The sequence below is a fragment of the Pezoporus wallicus genome, unplaced genomic scaffold (genome assembly GCF_028554395.1).
Source record: "Pezoporus wallicus isolate ANWC-B61680 ecotype Strahan unplaced genomic scaffold, APGP_CSIRO_Pwel_v1 contig_8372, whole genome shotgun sequence".
Taxonomy (NCBI): domain Eukaryota; kingdom Metazoa; phylum Chordata; class Aves; order Psittaciformes; family Psittacidae; genus Pezoporus; species Pezoporus wallicus.
Window position 1 is genome coordinate 90,374 of NW_026640907.1, and position 21,015 is coordinate 111,388.

The following is a 21,015-nucleotide window of genomic DNA, read 5'->3' on the forward strand; positions in this document are numbered from 1 at the left end:
TCCTCTCAGCATCCCATTGCCACGGTTCCTCCCCTCAGCATCCCAATGCCATGGTGCCTCCTCTCAGCATCCCATTGCCATGGTGCCTCCTCTCAGCATCCCACTGCCATGGTGGCTCCCCTCAGCATCCCACTGCCATGGTGGCTCCCCTCAGCATCCCATTGCCACGGTGCCTCCTCTCAGCATCCCATTGCCACGGTGCCTCCTCTCAGCATCCCATTGCCACGGTGCCTCCTCTCAGCATCCCAATGCCACGGTGCCTCCTCTCAGCATCCCACTGCCATGGTGCCTCCTCTCAGCATCCCACTGCCATGCAGAGGCTCTGAGGTGCATCTCCTGCACCCATCCATCTGTCCGTGTCTCTCTGCCCATCCTGGCTCACTCAGGCAGAGGCTGGGAGCAGGGAGAGCAGGAGCTGCCTCCCATCTGCAGCAGCTCTGCAGCTCCTGATGCATCATCTCCGTTCCCTATCGATTATCCCTTAATTACCCGAGCATCCTCCGGGACACCACGGTTCCCAGCGGATTCCACTGGCTGCTTCTTGCCGTGGGGTCTGGTTGGGGGGGGTTTGCAGCCACCCCACACCAGCCCGCCCATTGCATGTGCTGGGACACCCCATGGCTTTGGGGGGGTCTATGGTCACCCCACACCAACCCAGCCATTGCACATGGTGGGATGCCGAGGCCGGGGAGCGCACTGCGACCTCATAGTGCTGGTGCTGGTGGTGGTCTGTTGAGCCTCAGTGGGGACGACACCGACATTTAGACACCTCACCCAGGATCCTCCAGCATTCCCACACCCCTGCATCCCCCTCGGTCCCCTCCAAACCCAGGGGGTAACGTTAGCCCAGGGCCCGTGTTCCCTCAGCTCAGGACCGATCCTGACCTCTGTTGTCTCCATCCCTAGATCCTGATGCATCCTGAGCCTCGCCGCGCGCAGGGGATGCTCTGAGCACCGCGGGGGCTCTGCCGCCGGCCCCCACCATGGAAGAGGAGGGGTCCCTGCCCGTGGCCTCCTGGCTGGCCGCCCTGCACCTCGAGCAGTACGCGGGCTGCTTCCAGCGGAGGGAGCTGCTCACGGTGCGGGACTGCCGGGCGCTGACGGAGCAGAGCCTGACCCAGCTCGGGGTGCTCCTGCCCGGCCACCGCCGCCGCATCCTGCTGGGGCTGCAGAAAGCCTTTGCTGAAGGGACCCCCCCCGGGGCCCCCGCCCCGAAGCCTGTGCCCATGAAGAGGCACGTTTTCCGCGTGAGCACCGCGGCGGCACCCGAGCATCCCCGGGAGCATCCCCGGGAGCATCCCCAGGAGCATCCCCGGGAGCATCCCCGGGAGCATCCCCGGGAGCATCCCCAGGAGCATCCCCGGGAGCATCCCCAGGAGCATCCCCGGGAGCATCCCCAGGAGCATCCCCGGGAGCATCCCCAGGAGCATCCCCGGGAGCATCCCCAGGAGCATCCCCGGGAGCATCCCCAGGAGCATCCCCAGGAGCATCCCCGGGAGCATCCCCGGGAGCATCCCCGGGAGCATCCCCAGGAGCATCCCCGGGAGCATCCCCGGGAGCATCCCCGGGAGCATCCCCAGGAGCATCCCCGGGAGCATCCCCAGGAGCATCCCCGGGAGCATCCCCGGGAGCATCCCCAGGAACATCCCCGGGAGCATCCCGAGCCCCGTTCCCCGCTGATGGAGCTGGACCAAGGCGCCAGCCTCACCCATCACCCCCCGCCCATCCCGCCCAGGGTCGGCTGCCGCCCCCCACTCAAGTTCTCGGCATCGCTAAAGGGGGGCAGCCCCGAGCCCTCTCCCAGCGCCCCCCCAGCACCCAGAGGGGCCTCCCCACCGCCCGGCACCACGAGGCCCCCGCTGAGAACCCCCCTGCCGCCGCTGCCGGCCAAGCGGCACCAGCTGGAAGCCAAGGGCCAGGCCCCGCAGGGCCCCCCGGAGCTGCCCCCCAGGGCCGCGTCCCACAGGAGGTAAAGGGGGTGCAGGGGGGCGGTGACACACAGGGGGTGTGGGGAGCCGTGGGGGGGCTGCTGTGGTGGTGCGGGGACCGTTGGGTGCGGGCATGGGGGTTGGCCGGGGGGAGGCACCCTCCCAAACCTCACCACATCCCCCTCGGGTACCCCCCAACACATGTCCTGGGGTACCCCCATCACATATCCCTGGGGTACCACCAAACCCCAGCCATTATTCCAGGGGTACCTCCAGCTCCAGCACATGTCCCTGGGGTACCCCCCAGCACATCCCGTTGGGGGTACCCACATCTCCCCCGATCCTAGTCCAACTTCTGGGGTACCCACACCCCCAGATCCCAACACATACCCCTGGGCTACCCCCAGCCACAACACATATCCTTGGGTACCCCCCAGCACAGCTCCTGGGGTACCCCCCGCAGACCCCATCACATCCCGTGGGGTACCCTAAGCCCTAGCACACGTGGGGTACCCCCTGCGCATCCCTTTGGGGTACCTGCCAGCACATTTAGGGTACCCAAGCAGCAGTGGCTTCTCTTGCCCAGCGATGCCCTCTAGTGTCGCACTGTCCCTGTTTGTGTGCGGGGGTCACCCCAGGGACACCCCCCTTTGCCCCATCCCCTCTTGGGAGACCCCAGCATGGGGTGGGGGTTCTTTTCCCCCCTTTATCCCCCCCCCCATCCCCAGGTCCTGGCAGCGCTGAGGCCCGAGGAACTCGTCACACCCCATGCGGGCAGGCAGCGAACCGCAGCCGGGGGGGGTCGGGGTGGGGAAGCTGATGTGGCCGGATGAGCTGAGGGCAGGTCGGGGCTCATCCTGCCTCGTGTGTCCCCCCCGCCCGCTGCAGCATCCTCCAGCACCGAGGCTGCTGCTGCAGCAAAAGGAACCCCCCAAAATGCTGCCCCCACCTTGCACCCCAAAACCCTGCCCTGCGGAGCTGGGGGGGGGGGGTGAGTGGGGTCTGATTATGGGGAGGGGAGAGGACCCTTTGGGTGCGAGCACCCTCCCTGTGTGAGGTGCGTTGCGGTGTGAGGGACCCCTCAGGGACCCCCCCGGGATGTGCTGCTGGGGTGTGTGTGTGGGTTCCATAGCGGGGGGACGGCACCCATGGGTGGGCACACACCCATCCCCACGGCCCCCCGGCTCCGATCGCTCCCCAAAGCCCGTCCCCATCCCTTCTGCACCGAGGTGGTCCCCAAGCCCCCCCCCCCGCCTTGGACCCGCTGCCGGCCCTGGCCTGGCCGGGAGCTGCGCGGTGCCACCAGCGGTACCAGTGCCACCAGTGCCACCGTTGGCCACCGTTGGCCGCAGTGGCTCCCGTCCGGCGGGGGCCGCGGCCGGTGCAGGAAGTTTCGGTGGCGCAGGAAGTGCCGGGGGGTGACGAGAGCTCCGGTCCCTCCGCATCCCCGGACCGCGCCGCATCCGGGCCCCGGCGGCTCGCGCAGGTACCGGGTCCCGGGGGCCCGCGGTGGGTGCGGGATGCACCGAGGGGACCGGGGGTTCGGGGGGGGGGGGTGCCCAGGGAGCAGCCCCGTTCGCTGCCCTTGCGTGGGACGGGAGCGGGGAGCCCCGTCCTTGCGGGGGGGGGCTGCGGGAGCAGGTCCCTGGGTGCCGCCGTCCCCTCGGGCGCAGGCAGCGGCTGGACGGTGCCAGGGGAGCCGGCACCGCGGGGCTGGGTCCTCCCTGCTCCATCGCGTGGCCTCGGGTGGGCGCGGGGCTGGGCGCTCGGCCGCGGGGACGTGGCCCATGTGGGGGGCACAGGGACGTGTCCTCGGTGGGTGCCACAGAGCTCCCCCCATGGAATGGGGTGAACAGGGGCAGAGAGCACTGGGGTGATGGTTGTCCATATTGGGGTGATGGTTGTCCATGTTGGGGTGATGGTTGTCCATATTGGGGTGATGGTTGCCCCTGTTGGGGTGATGGTTGCCCGTGTTGGGGTGATGGTTGTCCATATTGGGGTGATGGTTGCCCCTGTTAGGGTGGTGGTTGCCCCTGTTGGGGTGATGGTTGCCCATGTTGGGGTGATGGTTGCCCCTGTTGGGGTGATGGTTGCCCCTGTTGGAGCTGATGGTTGCCCCTGTTGGGGTGATGGTTGTCCATGTTGGGGTGATGGTTGTCTGTGTTGGGGTGATGGTTGCCCCTGTTGGGGTGATGGTTGCCCATGTTGGGGTGATGGTTGTCCATATTGGGGTGATGGTTGCCCCTGTTGGGGTGATGGTTGTCCATATTGGGGTGATGGTTGTCCATGTTGGGGTGATGGTTGTCCATGTTGGGGTGATGGTTGCCCCTGTTGGGGTGATGGTTGTCCATATTGGGGTGATGGTTGCCCCTGTTGGGGTGATGGTTTTCCGTATTGGGGTGTTTGTTGCCCCTGTTGGGGTGATGGTTGCCCATGTTGGTGGTGATGGTTGCCCATGTTGGGGTGATGGTTGTCCATGTTGGGGTGATGGTTGCCCATGTTGGGGTGATGGTTGTCCGTGTTGGGGTGATGGTTGCCCCTGTTGGAGGTGATGGTTGCCCCTGTTGGGGTGATGGTTGTCCATATTGGGGTGATGGTTGCCCATGTTGGGGTGATGGTTGCCCCTGTTGGGGTGATGGTTGCCAGTGTTGGGGTGATGGTTGCCCATGCTGGAGGTGATGATTGCCCCTGTTGGAGGTGATGGTTGCCCATGCTGGGGTGATGCTTGCCCATGTTGGAGGTGATGGTGATGCTTGCCCCTGTTGAAGGTGATGCTTGCCCTTGCTGGGTTGATGCTTGCCCTTGTTGGGGTGATGCTTGCCCCTGTTCGAGGTGCTGGTGATGCTTGCCCTGCTGGGGTCGCAGTGCTGGGTCCTTGTGTCCACACCTCAGTAATGGGGTGATGCTGCTATGGGTGCAGAGGAGCCCCCCCGGAAGGTGATAGCTTGATGGCAGAGGCACATCCCTGTGAGCCCCGGGTGCTGGGGTTTGGCTTTGGGGTGCAGGGGTGACGGAGCCCCCATGGGGGGCCACGAGGACAGCACCAATGTGGCCCTCAATGCGCAGACCCCATTGGGCTCTGTTGTCACCTCCTGTCCCTGGGTGCCACCAGCCGCTGCCTGTGCTGTGTGGCCGCTCCGTGCCCGCATTCCCATCCACCATTCCCTAATGGATGCGTGGCTGTGGCTGGTTCCCACAGCGATGGCTGCTGGGAAAGGAGGGCAGCGTGTCCCAGAGCAGCACCATGGGAGCCCAGGGACCAGCACAGGGGTGCTGGTGGCGGTGCTGGGCTGTGACGTGGCCGTGGGCGCCCTGGGGCCGGTGTGGGGCACAGCGGGGATGGGGATGGTGGCTTCAGCACCAGTGTGACCAGGGCAGGGCTTGGGGCCGGATGCGCTTTGAGGTCCCTGCAACCCATCCCGTTCCGTGGCGGTTCCATGGTGAGGGGCTCGCGGTGGGGCTCTGCCTGCCTCCTCAGCCCCCTCCCTGCTCAGTCGGGTCCCGCATCCTTTTATCTCCTCAGGAAGCTTCCTCTCCGCTTCCTGCCCTAAAACCAGCTCCATAAATCCCATGGCTTCTGTTCATGGTGGGGAAGCAGGAATTGAGTGCAGAGCGGGAGGCAGGAGCAGCCCGTGGGCACGAGGAGGGTCCCTGGGCTCCCTCTGGCCAAGGTCTGGGGTTCTCAACCCAGGAGAGCCCCAAGGCTCCATCTCCGAGGGTTGATCCCTGGCATCAAGCTCCCAGCTCCTTGATGCCATCATCTTACCGGGATCCCTGCTTCCCAGCCCACTGTAGGGCCCCGGGTAGGCAGGGAGCCCCCCAGTTCCCCCCATCCTGCTTGGGGCACCCCAGATCCAGCTGGGGACGCACCAGGAGAGCATCAAACCTGCTCCAGGATGTGGCCTTCGATGCCATAGGTGGCTTCTGGTGTCCTTGGGGGGCAGATGAGGCACCGGAGCCGCAGCCCTGGTGATGGGGAAGTGAGGCTGGGGGCAGGAAGCTATTCCCAGGCTGGAAAAGCACTGGGATAACCTGAGGGAGGTCGATGGGACCCAGTCCATGGGCTTGGATCTGCTGGCGCTTGGGGTACCGGATGCGGTGGGGTCTTCTCGCCCCATCTCGTGATGCGCCAGGGTTGGGAAGGGGAGGCTTGGGCTGCTCCAGGTTTGCTCCTCTCTCCATAGCACCCCTGCCAAGGAGGGGGTCCCCATCGCCGAGAGACCCCCTGGTGTCCCCCCGTGCCCCCCATCCCCACCGCTGCTCCTACCCCGCTCCAAGCCCCCGGCACCGCTGCCACCGGAGCCGCCCCCCAAGGCCACCGTCCCCTTCGTGCCCCAGTTTGGTGAGTACAGGGGGACCCTCGGCCCTTCCCCTGGCCCAGGGCATCCCTTGGCATGGGCCCATCCCGCCCCAGCCATCCCGTGGGTGCCGTGCTCCCGCTTGGTGGGTCCTTCCCTCCTCCGTCCCCTCTGGGATGGGGGTTCTCCAGGGGTGCGGGGTGTGGGATGGGGTTCGGATGCAGCATCTCCTGGAGGAGAGCACAGCGCTCTGAAGGCACCAGTTCCTGGAGCCTTCTGCTCTTCCCCAGGGGTCACCATGTTTGAAGCAGGCCTGGTTTCACTGGGGTGATGCTGGGCGGGCAGGGGCACAAGAGCAGGGATGGTGCCAAAGTCCCGTCCCAGTGGTGCCGCGGTGGTTGTGCCATTGCCACCGGTGGGACTTTGCCCTTCCCAGCTCTTCTCCAGGCTCCGGATAAAGCCCCCATTGTTGCCCTGGAGCCGGGGTTTGCCAAGGGCAGGGGCACCAGCCAGCGCTGGCGCAGCCCCGTGCAGGCTGGGATGGGCAGGGGGTGCAGGACCCCTGGCTCCATCCCAGCATCTTCCCTCTGCTCCTGCAGATGACTCGGACTACGAGGACTCGGCCTCGGAGGAGGAATTAAGTGGAGCCGTGGGGGAGATGGCTGAGAAGGTTGGTCCTGGAGTCATGGAATGGCTTGGGATGAAGGGAGCTTAAAGCCCCTCCAGCTCCAACCCCTGCCACGGGCAGGGACCCCTTCCATAGAGCAGCTTGCTCCAAGCCCCTGTGTCCAACCTGCCCTTGAGCACTGCCAGGGATGGGGCAGCCACAGCTTCTCTGGGCACCCTGTGCCAGCGCCTCAGCACCCTCCCAGGGAAGAGCTTCATCCCCATGTCCCATCTAACTCTTCCCTCTGCCAGGCTGAAGCCAGTACTCCTCATCCCATCCCTCCATCCCCTGCCCCAAGCCCCTCTCCAGCTTTCCTGCAGCCCCTTCAGGCCCTGGAGCTGCTCTCAGGTCTCCCCTTCAGGAGCCTTCTCTTCTCCACGCGGTTCTGTGGTCCCAGCTCTCAGCCTGCCCCATCCCACGGGAGCAGGGTGACCATTCCCGGGGAGAAGCGCTGGTGCCGGGCTGCTTTGGAGGTGCTGGGGAGCACCCATGCAGTGTGCAGAGCGGGGTCCCTGCCCCGCCGAGCGCCCAGAGCATCCCTGCAGCTGCCTGCATCCCGCCCGTGCTGCGTGCGGGTCCCCCTGCAGCGCCGCACCCGGCTGAGCCCCGCAGCGGGGCCGGGGGCTGCTCAGCACCGCCCGGGCTGCCCTGGCCGCAGCAGAGGGCTTGGAGCACTGGGGGGCTCCCACGCGTGTCCCCGCAGGAGGAGGCCGAGCCCCCGGCACCGCGGTCCCTGCGCGCCAACAGCCTCGACAGCGAGGATGAGCTCAGCGAGGAGCAGGGGGAGGCTGCGCTGCGCAGGTACGGCCTGGATGGGACACGTGTGTGTGTGTGTGTGACACGTGTGTGTGTGACACGTGTGTGTGTGACACGTGTGTGTGTGACACGTGTGTGTGTGTGACACGTGTGTGTGTGTGTGACACGTGTGTGTGTGACACGTGTGTGTGTGACACGTGTGTGTGTGACACGTGTGTGTGTGTGACACGTGTGTGTGTGTGTGACACGTGTGTGTGTGACACGTGTGTGTGTGTGACACGTGTGTGTGTGTGACACGTGTGTGTGTGACACGTGTGTGTGTGTGACACGTGTGTGTGTGACACGTGTGTGTGTGACACGTGTGTGTGTGACACGTGTGTGTGTGACACGTGTGTGTGTGACACGTGTGTGTGTGACACGTGTGTGTGACACGTGTGTGTGTGTGACACGTGTGTGTGTGACACGTGTGTGTGACACGTGTGTGTGTGTGACACATGTGTGTGTGTGACACGTGTGTGTGTGACACTAGTTTGTGTGTGACACGAGTGTGTGTATGTGTGACACGTGTGTGTGTGACACGTGTGTGTGTGTGTGTGTGTGACACGTGTGTGTGTGACACGTGTGTGTGTGACACGTGTGTGTGTGACACGTGTGTGTGTGACACGTGTGTGTGTGACACGTGTGTGTGTGTGTGACACGTGTGTGTGTGACACGTGTGTGTGTGACACGTGTGTGTGTGACACGTGTGTGTGTGTGACACGTGTGTGTGACACATGTGTGTGTGTGTGACACATGTGTGTGTGTGTGACACGTGTGTGTGTGACACATGTGTGTGTGTGACACGTGTGTGTGTGTGACACGTGTGTGTGTGTGACACGTGTGTGTGACACATGTGTGTGTGTGTGACACGTGTGTGTGTGACACGTGTGTGTGACACATGTGTGTGTGACACGTGTGTGTGTGACACGTGTGTGTGTGACACGTGTGTGTGTGACACGTGTGTGTGTGTGTGTGACACGTGTGTGTGACACGTGTGTGTGTGACACGTGTGTGTATGTGTGACACGTGTGTGTGTGACACGTGTGTGTGTGTGTGACACGTGTGTGTGTGTGTGACACGTGTGTGTGTGTGTGCAGGATGGGACATGTGTGTGTGTGTGTGCAGGATGGGACACGTGTGTGTGTGTGTGTGTGTGCAGGATGGGACACGTGTGTGTGTGTAAATGGGGATGTGTGTGTGTGTAATTGGGGCTGTGTGTGTGTGTGCAGGATGGGACACACGTGTATGTAAATGGGGATGTGTGTGTGTGTGACAGGTGTGTGTGACACGTGTGTGTGTGTAATGGGGATGTGTGTGTGATGTGTGTGTGTGTAATGGGGATGTGTGTGTGTGTGTGTGTGTGTGTGTGTGTGTGTGTGGTGTGTGTGTGTGTGTGTGTGTGTGTGTGTGTGTGTGTAAATGGGGATGTGTGTGTGTGTGTGTGTGTAAATGGGGATGTGTGTGTGTGTGCAGGATGGGACACGTGTGTGTGTGTAAATGGGGATGTGTGTGTGTGTGCAGGATGGGACACGCGTGTGTGTGTAAATGGGGATGTGTGTGTGTGTGCAGGATGGGACACGCATGTGTGTGTAAATGGGGATGTGTGTGTGTGTGCAGGATGGGACACGCATGTGTGTGTAAATGGGGATGTGTGTGTCAGCATCGGCAGAGAGCTCTGGTCCGTGTGTGTGTGCGTGCAGAGCTCGGGGCTGTGCACGCGTGTGCACACGCGGTACTCATGTAGGGGAGCCCGCGTGTGCACGCGTGAGCAGGGAGCAGCTCTGCGCCTACCTGGGTTTGGGGATCCCCCTGGCCCCCATTCCCAGGGCTGGAATCCACGTCCCTCCTGTCCCAGGACCTGGGGGACCCCCACCTATGGGACCCCCACCTATGGGACCCCCACAAGGGGATCCCACCTATGGGACCCCCATCAATGAGACCGCCACTTAGGGGGACCCCACCAGGGAAACCCCCACTATGGGACCCCCTCCAATGGGACCGCACCAGGGGAATCCCACCAAGGGGACCCCATTAATGGGACCGCCACCAATGGGACCCCCAGCAATGGGACCCCCACTGTGGGACCCCCACTATGGGACCCCCATCAATGGGACCCCCACTATGGGACCCCCACCATGGGACCCCCCTCAATGGGACCCCCACTATGGGACCCCCACCAATGGGACCCCATCAATGGGACCCCCACTATGGGACCCCCACTGTGGGACCCCCATCAATGAGACCCCCACCAATGGGACCCCCACTATGGGACCCCCACCAATGGGACCCCCAGGAAGGCCCCCCAAGCCCCCCCCATCCCTGCTGCTGAGGCTGCCTCCTGCTCTGCCCATGCCCCGGGGAAGGACACGGGGAGGCCGCAGCGCGCAGGGGTGGTGGTGGGGGGGGCATCTCACCCTCCCTGTCCCCACCCCCCCCCGCTCCATGTCCGCAGCCCCAGCCCGCACCCAGCGCCCGCCTTCCCCAGCGGCACGGACATGGAGGGGTCCCCGCTGCCAGCCCCGCTCAGAGCGGGGTGGTTGGACAAGAACCCACCCCAGGGGTGAGTGATGCCATTGGGGGGGGGGGGGGGGGGGGGGGGGGGGGGGGGGGGGCACGGGACCCATCCCTGCGCCTCGGGGGGTCCCCCTGCAATTCCTCCCGCTGCATCCCCAGCCCCGGTTTAACCCCAAATGGGTAAAACCCACTCATTCTGGGGTGCAAAAGCCTTGGTTGGGGTGGGTGCCAGCAGCACTGAGCCGGGGGGGAGCAGGGAAGGCTGCAGTGAGCTTCCCGCTGGATCCTGCGTGGGAATGAGCTGCCTTTGCTCTGGGGAGCCCTGGAATAGCAGCGGGGATGTGGGGGGATCCCTAGGGATGGTGCCAACCCCCGGCGCCTCCATCCGTGGGTGCGGCGGCAGCGGGTGCTGGTGGCTCTGCCTTAGGGGTGCCGGCTCCAGCCTGGGGCTCACGGCCTCGGTGCGCGTGGTGCGGAGCTGTGGGGCTGGGGAAGGAGGAACTGGGAGCCCCGGGAGAGCAGCGGGGCCATGGAGTGCACGGGAGGGGTTTGTGGTGCTGCAGGAGTGAGAACATGGGTGCTATGGGTGTCTGCGTGCTCAGGGACAAGAAAGCGCGGGGAGCCCAGTGCGCCCAGTGAGACCGGTGAGACCAGTGAGCCCAGTGAGACCAGTGAGCCCAGTGCGCCCAGTGAGACCAGTGCACGCAGTGAGCCCAGTGCACCCAGTGAGACCAGTGCGCCCAGTGAGACCAGTGCGCCCAGTGAGACCAGTGAGCCCAGTGAGACCAGTGCACCCAGTGAGACCAGTGCACCCAGTGCGCCCAGTGAGCCCAGTGCACCCAGTGAGCCCAGTGGGCCCAGTGAGACCAGTGCGCCCAGTGAGCCCAGTGCACCCAGTGAGCCCAGTGAGACCAGTGAGCCCAGTGGACCCAGTGAGCCCAGTGCACCCAGTGAGACCAGTGCACCCAGTGAGCCCAGTGAGCCGAGTGCGCCCAGTGAGACCAGTGCACCCAGTGAGCCCAGTGGGCCCAGTGAGCCCAGTGCACCCAGTGAGACCAGTGCGCCCAGTGAGCACAGTGAGACCAGTGTGCCCAGTGAGACCAGTGCGCCCAGTGAGCCCAGTGCACCCAGTGAGACCAGTGCGCCCAGTGAGCCCAGTGAGCCCAGTGAGCCCAGTGAGCCCAGTGCGCCCAGTGCGCCCAGTGCGCCCAGTGAGCCGAGTGCGCCCAGTGAGCCCAGTGAGCACAGTGAGCCCAGTGAGCACAGTGAGACCAGTGCCCCCAGTGAGACCAGTGGGCCCAGTGAGCCCAGTGAGCACAGTGAGACCAGTGCCCCCAGTGAGACCAGTGCGCCCAGTGAGCACAGTGAGACCAGTGCGCCCAGTGAGCCCAGTGAGCCCAGTGAGCCCAGTGAGACCAGTGAGCACAGTGAGCCCAGTGCGCCCAGTGAGCCCAGTGCGCCCAGTGCGCCCAGTGAGCCGAGTGCGCCCAGTGAGCCCAGTGAGCACAGTGAGACCAGTGAGACCAGTGAGCACAGTGAGCCCAGTGAGCCCAGTGAGCACAGTGAGCCCAGTGCGCCCAGTGCGCCCAGTGAGCACAGTGAGACCAGTGTGCCCAGTGAGACCAGTGCGCCCAGTGAGACCAGTGAGACCAGTGAGCACAGTGAGCCCAGTGAGCCCAGTGAGCCCAGTGCACCCGGTGAGCACAGTGAGCCCAGTGCCCCCAGTGCGCCAGTGCACAGAGTGAGCACCACACGCTCACTTCCGTCCCATCAGGGAACCTGCTTAAAGAGCCCCTGCTCCAGCTGGGAGCAAAACCTACAGGAGATGGGAAGGGTGTTTGGGAGCTGCTGCACTGGGGCTGCAGACGGGGGAGGAGGGGGAGGAGGAGGAGGAGGAGAAGGAGGAGGAGGAGGTGGAGGAGGAAGAGGAGGAGAAGGAGAAGAAGGAGCAGGAGGAGGAGGAGGAGGAAGAGGAGCAGGAGGAGGAGCAGCAGGAGGAGGAGGAGGAGAAGAAGGAGCAGGAGGAGGAGGAGGAGGAAGAGGAGCAGCAGGAGGAGGAGGAGGAGGAAGAGGAGGAGGAACAGGAGCAGCAGGAGGAGCAGGAGGAGGAGGAGGAAGAGGAGGAGGAGGAGGAAGAGGAGCAGCAGGAGCAGGAGGAGGAGGAGCAGGAGGAGGAGGAGCAGGAGGAGGAAGCTCAGGCTGCTTGCAGTGTGGCAGTGGGGCTGCTGGGGAAGTGGAAGCACCGGGAAGTCCCTGGGAAGCTGCTGATGGGAGCCTGGGGGAGGCAATGGGAGGCAAACCGGGACCCCAACCCCTCAGCATCTAAAAGCAATGGGAGGTCAGAGCGGGGCTGGGGGTGTCTGTGTCCCGTGGGACAGGGATGAGCTCCCAGGGCAGAGCCGAGTGGTTCTGATCCCTGTTTTGATCCTGGTTTTGATCCCAGGTTTGATCCCCGTTTTGATCCCATTTCTGATCCCTTTTTTGATCCTGGTTTTGATCCCAGCTTTGATCCCGGTTTTGATCCCATTTCTGATCCCTTTTTTGATCCTGGTTTAGATTCCATTTCTGATCCCGGTTTTGATCCCATTTCTGATCCCTTTTTTGATCCTGGTTTAGATTCCATTTCTGATCCCGGTTTTGATCCCATTTCTGATCCCTTTTTTGATCCTGGTTTAGATTCCATTTCTGATCCCGGTTTTGATCCCCGTTCTGATCCCAGTTTTGATCCTGGTTCTGATCCCGGTTCTTATCCCAGTTTTGATCCCATTTCTGATCCCATTTCTGATCCCGGTTCTGATCCCGGTTTTGATCCCATTTCTGATCCCAGTTTTGATCCTGGTTCTGATCCCAGTTTTGATCCTGGTTCTGATCCCAGTTTTGATCCCATTTCTGATCCCGGTTCTGATCCCGGTTTTGATCCCATTTCTGATCCCTTTTTTGATCCTGGTTTAGATTCCATTTCTGATCCCGGTTTTGATCCCATTTCTGATCCCTTTTTTGATCCTGGTTTAGATTCCATTTCTGATCCCAGTTTTGATCCTGGTTCTGATCCCAGTTTTGATCCCATTTCTGATCCCGGTTCTGATCCCGGTTTTGATCCCATTTCTGATCCCGGTTCTGATCCCGGTTTTGATCCTGGTTCTGATCCCGGTTTTGATCCCATTTCTGATCTCAGTTTTGATCCTGGTTCTGATCCCAGTTTTGATCCCATTTCTGATCCCAGTTCTGATCCCGGTTTTGATCCTGGTTTAGATTCCATTTCTGATCCCTTTTTTGATCCTGGTTTAGATTCCATTTCTGATCCCGGTTTTGATCCCATTTCTGATCCCTTTTTTGATCCTGGTTTAGATTCCATTTCTGATCCCGTTTTTGATCCCGGTTCTGATCCCAGTTTTGATCCTGGTTCTGATCCCGGTTTTGATCCCAGTTTTGATCCCATTTCTGATCCCAGTTTTGATCCCATTTCTGATCCCATTCCTGATCCCGGTTCTGATCCCAGTTTTGATCCTGGTTCTGATCCCAGTTTTGATCCCATTTCTGATCCCGGTTCTGATCCCAGTTTTGATCCCATTTCTGATCCCTGTTCTGATCCCGGTTCTGATCCCGGTTTTGATCCCATTTCTGATCCCAGTTTTGATCCTGGTTCTGATCCCGGTTTTGATCCCAGTTTTGATCCCATTTCTGATCCCAGTTTTGATCCTGGTTCTGATCCCATTCCTGATCCCGGTTCTGATCCCAGTGGCTGCTGCCGGTTCCAGAAGGGCCGAGCTCTGGTGTCACGTGTGGGGATGGCGAAACCCTTCCTGAGCAAACAGACCCTTGGGCAGCAGCCCGGGCTGGGTCCCCATCCCGCAGGGATTCCATGGAAGAGCCCTGCTGGGATGTGTTCCCTTGGGACACGGTGCAGGATGGAGGGATGGGGATGGGGACACGGTGCAGGATGGAGGGATGGGGATGGGGACACGGTGCAGGATGGAGGGATGGGGATGGGAACACGGTGCAGGATGGAGGGATGGAGGGATGGGGATGGGGACACGGTGCAGGATGGAGGGATGGGGATGGGGACACGGTGCAGGATGGAGGGATGGGGATGGGAACACGGTGCAGGATGGAGGGATGGGGATGGGAACACGGTGCAGGATGGAGGGATGGGGACACGGTGCAGGATGGAGGGATGGGAACACGGTGCAGGATGGAGGGATGGGGATGGGAACACGGTGCCGGATGGAGGGATGGGGATGGGGACACGGTGCAGGATGGAGGGATGGGGATGGGGACACGGTGCAGGATGGAGGGATGGGGATGGGAACACGGTGCCGGATGGAGGGATGGGGATGCAGGATGGAGGGATGGGGATGGGAACACGGTGCAGGATGGAGGGATGGGGACACGGTGCAGGATGGAGGGATGGGAACACGGTGCAGGATGGAGGGATGGGGATGGGGACACGGTGCAGGATGGAGGGATGGGGATGGGACGGTGCAGGATGGAGGGATGGTGCAGGATGGAGGGATGGGGATGGGGACACGGTGCAGGATGGAGGGATGGGGATGGGGACACGGTGCAGGATGGAGGGATGGGGATGGGGACACGGTGCAGGATGGAGGGATGGGGATGGGAACACGGTGCAGGATGGAGGGATGGGGACACGGTGCAGGATGGAGGGATGGGGACATGGTGCAGCATGGAGGGATGGGGAGGGGGACACGGTGCAGGATGGAGGGATGGGGATGGGGACACGGTGCAGGATGGAGGGGTGGGGATGGGAACATGGTGCAGGATGGAGGGATGGGGATGGGGACACGGTGCAGGATGGAGGGTGCAGCAGAATGGAGGGATGGGGATGGGGACACGGTGCAGGATGGAGGGATGGGAACATGGTGCAGAATGGAGGGATGGGGATGGGGACACGGTGCAGGATGGAGGGATGGGGATGGGAACACGATGCAGGATGGAGGGATGGGAACACGGTGCCGGATGGAGGGATGGGGATGGGGACACGGTGCAGGATGGAGGGATGGGGATGGGGACACGGTGCAGGATGGAGGGGTGGGGATGGGAACATGGTGCAGGATGGAGGGATGGGGATGGGGACACGGTGCAGGATGGAGGGATGGGGATGGGGACACAGGATGGAGGGTGCAGGATGGAGGGATGGGGACACGGTGCAGGATGGAGGGATGGGAACATGGTGCAGAATGGAGGGATGGGGATGGGGACACGGTGCAGGATGGAGGGATGGGGATGGGAACACGATGCAGGATGGAGGGATGGGAACACGGTGCCGGATGGAGGGATGAGGATGGGGACACGGTGCAGGATGGAGGGATGGGGATGGGGACACGCTGCAGGATGGAGGGATGGGGACATGGATTAAAACTGGGATCAAAGCCAGGATCAAAATTGGGATCAAACCAGGATCAAGGGATCAGGATGGGGACACAGCACAGGATCGATGCTGAGGTGGCCCCAGGCTCTTGACAACTGGGGCGTGAAGCACATCGGAGTCACCCCAGTTCAAGGGCGCTCGGTGCAGCCTGGGGATGGGGGGGAGCAGGGAAGGGGCTGCCCCAGTCCCGTGGGGCCCTCCCTACACCCTGTCCTCAGGTGCCCCATTGGGGGGCAGCTGGGTCACCTCCAGCGGGTCCCTTCCAGGTCCTACATCTACCAGAGGCGCTGGGTGAAGCTGGATGCTGAGCACCTGTGCTATTTCGACAGTGAGAAGGTGGGTTGGGGTCTGGGGCTTGCGGGGAGGAGGTGGCAGAGGAGATGCCCCTGTGGGGCCGCATCCTGCTGGGTATGGCGGGGAGCAGCAGGGGGTGGGTGCTGGGGTGATGCTGGTGGGATGCGGGATGCTCGGAGCCTGGGGTGGTCTCCATCCCATCATCCCAAGGCCACGGTGAGGCTGAACCTCAAATCCTGTGTTCAGCTCTGGGCCCCTCACTGCAAGAGAGACCTTGAGGTGCTGGAGCAGGGACAGGGCAGGGAATGGAGCTGGTGCAGGGCCTGGAGCCCAAGTGTGATGGGGAAGGGCTGAGGGACCTGGGGGGTTCAGTGTGGGGAAGAGAAGGCTCAGGGGGGACCTGATGGCTGCCTACAAGTGCCTGAACTGGCTGGTTCCATGGCCCTCTGGTGCTGAGCAGTCTCTCCCGCCGTCCCCTGCTCCAGGATGCCTATTCCAAGCGCTTCATCCCCGTCTCCTCCATCTCCCGCATCGCCAGCGTCGGGGACCAGAAGTTCGAGGTCATCACCAACAACCGCAACTTCGTGTTCCGTGCCGAGAGCGATGGTGGGTTCCCGGCTCCCCGCCTGCCCCTGCGCCCCACGGGAGGAGCTCGGGAGCTTCCCGGCCCCGGGCTCGGATCCTGACCCATCCCCATCCCCGCAGCCGAGCGCAACGAGTGGATCCGGACCCTGCAGCAGGCGGCGGAGGAGCGGAGGAGGACATCGGGGTCCCCAGGCTCCAGTGGGGCCCCCGCCGAGCTGCCCGACAGGAGCGGCTTCCTGGAGCTGCGCGGCTTCAAGCACAAGCTCTTCGTGGTGGTGGCTGGGGACAAAGTTCTCCTCTACAAGAACGCTGAGGTGGGTGGCGGGGATGAGGTGACACCATGGGGCAACGCGGGGATGCCTTAGTGGGGACCCTTCCTTTTGCACCCGCACACACAGCAGTGGATGAGGTGACACCATGGGGCAACGCGGGGATGCTTTAGTGGGGACCCTTCCCTTTGCCCCCGCACACACAGCAGTGGATGAGGTGACACCATGGGGCACCCCAGGGATGCTCTAAGGGGATCCCTTCCCTTTGCACCCGCACACTGAGCAGTGGATGAGGTGACACCATGGGGCACCCCAGGGATGCTCTAAGGGGATCCCTTCCCTTTGCCCCCGCACACTGAGCAGTGGATGAGGTGACACCATGGGGCAACACGGGGATGCTTTAATGGGGACCCTTCCCTTTGCCCCCACACACTGAGCAGTGGATGAGGTGACACCATGGGGCAACGCGGGGATGCTCTAAGGGGGACCCTTCCCTTTGCACCCGCACACTGAGCAGTGGATGAGGTGACACCATGGGGCACCCCAGGGATGCTCTAAGGGGGACCCTTCCTTTTGCACCCACACACTGAGCAGTGGATGAGGTGACACCATGGGGCACCCCAGGCATGCTCTAAGGGGGACCCTTCCCTTTGCACCCGCACACTGAGCAGTGGATGAGGTGACACCATGGGGCACCCCAGGCATGCTCTAAGGGGATCCCTTCCCTTTGCCCCCGCACACTGAGCAGTGGATGAGGTGACACCATGGGGCACCCCAGGCATGCTCTGGGGCACACACAGCAGTGGATGATGACACCATGGGGGGGATGCTCTATGGGAGACACTTCCCTTTGCACCCGCACACTGAGCAGGGCAGCAGTGAGCTGGGGGTGCCACCCCCTAAATGGGGACAGCTCAGCCCCCACAGGCTGCTGACACTGGGGCTGCAGCCCCTTCTCACCACCCGCTCCAAGCTTTGGGGTTCCCCAGGAGCACCGAACCCACTGGAGATGCTCCATAGGGATGGGAGCCAGGCAGGGAAAGGGGCACGGCAGCTCCTGCATCGCCCGTGTCCCTCTGGGACGGGTCCCCATTGCCCACCCTCACCCCAGGACTATCGCCTCGGCATCGGCATCACCTACATCGAGATGAACGTGGGCAACGTGAAGGAGGTGGATCGCCGCGGCTTCGACCTCACCACCCCGTACCGCACCTTCAGCTTCGCGGCCGACTCGGAGCAGGAGAAGGAGGAGTGGGTGGAAGCCATGCAGCAATCCATCGCCGAGGCCCTCTCCAACTCCGAGGTGGCCGAGAGGATCTGGGCCCTGGAACCCAACTGCTCCTGCGCCGACTGCGGCTCCCCCAAGCCCGACTGGGCCTCCATCAACCTCTGCGTGGTCATCTGCAAGCGATGCGCAGGTGCCCGCATCCCGAGGCTGGGGACCGCGCTGGGGTGGCTTCTCCCATCCCAAAGCAGCTCCTCAACGGCTTTGTCTCGCTGGCAGGGGAGCACCGGGGCTTGGGTCCTTCAATCAGCAAAGTGCGGAGCCTGAAGATGGACAGGAAGGTGTGGACGGAGGAGCTGATCCAGGTATTGGTGCAGATCGACCCCCCCAAAGCCCCTTTTTGGGGGGCAGAAATCCCCTCCCCATGGCAGAGCCATTGGTGGTGGGCTGAGGACTTCCCCAGCCTTTGGGGTGACGCTGCGGTGGGTTTGGCCCCTCGGCATCCTCCATCCCCATCCCTGTGGTCCGTGGACACCCGCGTGGTGAGGACAAGCAGCGCTTGTGCGCCGGTGCTGAGGAAGTGTTGCAGTGGAATGCATGGACACAGACGGGATTCATTCCCAGCCCCAGCCCAGCCGCATTCCCAGCCGGCAGACCCTGGCTGGCCCCGCTCTTCCCGACCTTTCCTGCTCGGATCCCGCATTCCTTCCCGAGTCCCACCCGCGCTGCCTCCGGCATCGCCTGCTCCCCGAGCCCCCAAACGCTTCCAGCTGTGCTCCATCCCCTCCCTTCTCCGGGATTGATGCCCAAACCCAGGATGCTGCCAGCATCCCATTCCCACCCTGGCTCTGCTGCTTAGGGATGCTGGCAGAGCTCCCAAGGGCTCGCTGAGGCAGCGAGAAACCTCTTCATGTCAGGCTGAGCATCATTCGGTACCGGGCAGTGGGGTGGCGAGGAGCCAGGGAATGGCCTTTAAATCCCCCCGGATGGATGCGGAGCATCCCGCCCCTTGCCGGCAGCTGGATGCTGCATTCCAGATGTGGTTTTCCAGGCAGGAAGGGGGGTCAGGGGCTGCGGGGGCTGCAGACGTTGGGCTGAGCCAGGCTGTGGGGCTGCCTTACTGCAGCGAGTGGGTGCTCCTGTGCACCCCATGCAGCACCCGTCACCCCCCCGGTGCACCCCACTGCTCCCTGGGCAGGCACAGCAGCAGCTTTGGGCTCTGAATGTCCCCATGAGCGGAGCTGCTGCCGGGCTCATCCTGCAGGAGGAATCCTGGAGGAGCTGTTGGAGCAGGGCCAGAGGAGGCCACGGAGCTGCTGCGAGGGCTGGAGCAGCTCTGCTCTGGAGCCAGGCTGAGAGAGCTGGGCTGGGGCAGCCTGGAGAAGAGAAGGCTCCTGAAGGGGAGACCTGAGAGCAGCTCCAGTGCCTGAAGGGGCTGCAGGAAAGCTGGAGAGGGGCTTGGGACAAGGGCCTGTAGGGACAGGCCAAGGGGAATGGCTTTAACCTGCCCCAGGGGAGACTGAGCTGAGCTCTTAGGCAGAAGCTCTTCCCTGGGAGGGTGCTGAGGCGCTGGCACAGGGTGCCCAGAGAAGCTGTGGCTGCCCCATCCCTGGCAGTGCTCAAGGCCAGGTTGGACACAGGGGCTTGGAGCAAGCTGCTCTATGGAAGGGGTCCCTGCCCGTGGCAGGGGCTGGAGCTGGAGGAGCTTTAGGGTCCCTTCAGCCCACCCCATCCCAATCCCAGCCCCTCTCCACCCCCCCCATCACCCTCTCTTTGTCCCTCAGCTCTTCCACCACATCGGTAACGCTGTGGCCAACCAGTTCTGGGCCGCCAACGTCCCCCCCAGCGAATCCATCGGCCCCGGCAGCGGGAGCCGGGAGAGGAGGCGCTTCCTGACGGCCAAGTACCGGGAGGGCAAGTACCGGCGCTACCACCCGCTCTTCGGCAACCAGGAGGAGCTCGACAGGGTCCGTGCCTCGGGGCAGCGCCTGCGGGTCCCCTCGGGTGCTCGGGGTGGGGGGTGCTGAGCCTGCTCTGGGGTGCAGGGTCTGCCCAGGCAGGGTGCCCAGCCTAGGGTATGGGCTGGGTGGCTTCTTAGCCTGTGTGTATCCCTGTCTGTATCCATGTCTGTATCCCTGCCTGTACCCTTACCTGTATCCCTGTCTGTATCCGTGTCCGTATCCATGTCTGTATCCCTGTGTGTATCCATGTCCGTACCCATGTCTGTATCCCTGCCTGTACCCTTTCCTGTATCCCTGTCTGTATCCATGTCTGTATCCCTGCCTGTATCCCTGTGTGTATCCCTGTCTGTATCCGTGTCCGTATCCATGTCTGTATCCCTGTGTGTATCTCTGTCTGTATCCCTGCCTGTATCCCTGTCTTTATCCATGTCTGTATCCCTGCCTGTACCCTTACCTGTATCCCTGTCTGTATCCATGTCTGTAGCCTTGCCTGTATCCTTGCCTGTATCCCCACCTGAATCCCTGCCTGTATCCTTGCCTGTATCCCCACCTGAATCCCTGCATATATCCCTGCCTTTATCCCTGTCTGTGTCCTTGCCTGTGTCCCTGCCTGAATCCCTGCCTGTATCCCTGTCTGTATGGCTGTCTGTATCTCTGTCCTTATCCCTGTCTGTATCCCTGCCTTTATCCCTGCCTGTATCCCTGCCTTTATCCCTGCCTGTATCCCTGTCTGTATGGCTGTCTGTGTCTTTGGCCTTATCTGTGGCTTTATCCCTGTCTGCATCCCTGCTTGTACCCCTGCCTTTATCCCTATCTGTATCCATGCCCTTCTCCCTGCCTTTATCCCTGTCTGCATCCCTGCCTTTATTCCTGCCCGTATCTCTGTCTGTATCACATCACCCCCATTGCACACCCTGTATCCCCACTGGGTACCCTGGGCTCTCCAGGAGGGACAAGCCGGATGTGGGAACAGGGAGACATCTCTGATGGGGCACAACCAGCCCCATTTCCAGGCTGGAAAGCCCAGTCTGGGATGGGATTCCCCATTCCACAGCCAGGTTTCACCTCTTCCCAGCTTGGAAATGGCATC

The 21,015-nt window shown here is 62.7% G+C and overlaps 1 protein-coding gene across 1 annotated transcript in view; it reads left to right on the top strand.

Annotated features, from left to right (window-relative positions):
- The first annotated feature begins 904 nt into the window (after nt 1-904).
- Nucleotides 905-21,015, top strand: part of ARAP1 (ArfGAP with RhoGAP domain, ankyrin repeat and PH domain 1) — a 43,510-nt gene continuing 23,399 nt past the window's right edge. The window contains exons 1-12 of the mRNA XM_057421170.1: nt 905-1,271; nt 1,638-1,969; nt 6,113-6,270; nt 6,826-6,896; nt 7,597-7,694; nt 10,141-10,248; nt 15,858-15,927; nt 16,371-16,491; nt 16,591-16,784; nt 17,851-18,157; nt 18,244-18,329; nt 19,749-19,931. Coding sequence (XP_057277153.1) covers nt 984-1,271; nt 1,638-1,969; nt 6,113-6,270; nt 6,826-6,896; nt 7,597-7,694; nt 10,141-10,248; nt 15,858-15,927; nt 16,371-16,491; nt 16,591-16,784; nt 17,851-18,157; nt 18,244-18,329; nt 19,749-19,931 — 2,016 coding nt within the window. The 5' untranslated portion in view covers nt 905-983. The remainder of the gene's footprint in view (nt 1,272-1,637; nt 1,970-6,112; nt 6,271-6,825; nt 6,897-7,596; nt 7,695-10,140; nt 10,249-15,857; nt 15,928-16,370; nt 16,492-16,590; nt 16,785-17,850; nt 18,158-18,243; nt 18,330-19,748; nt 19,932-21,015) is intronic.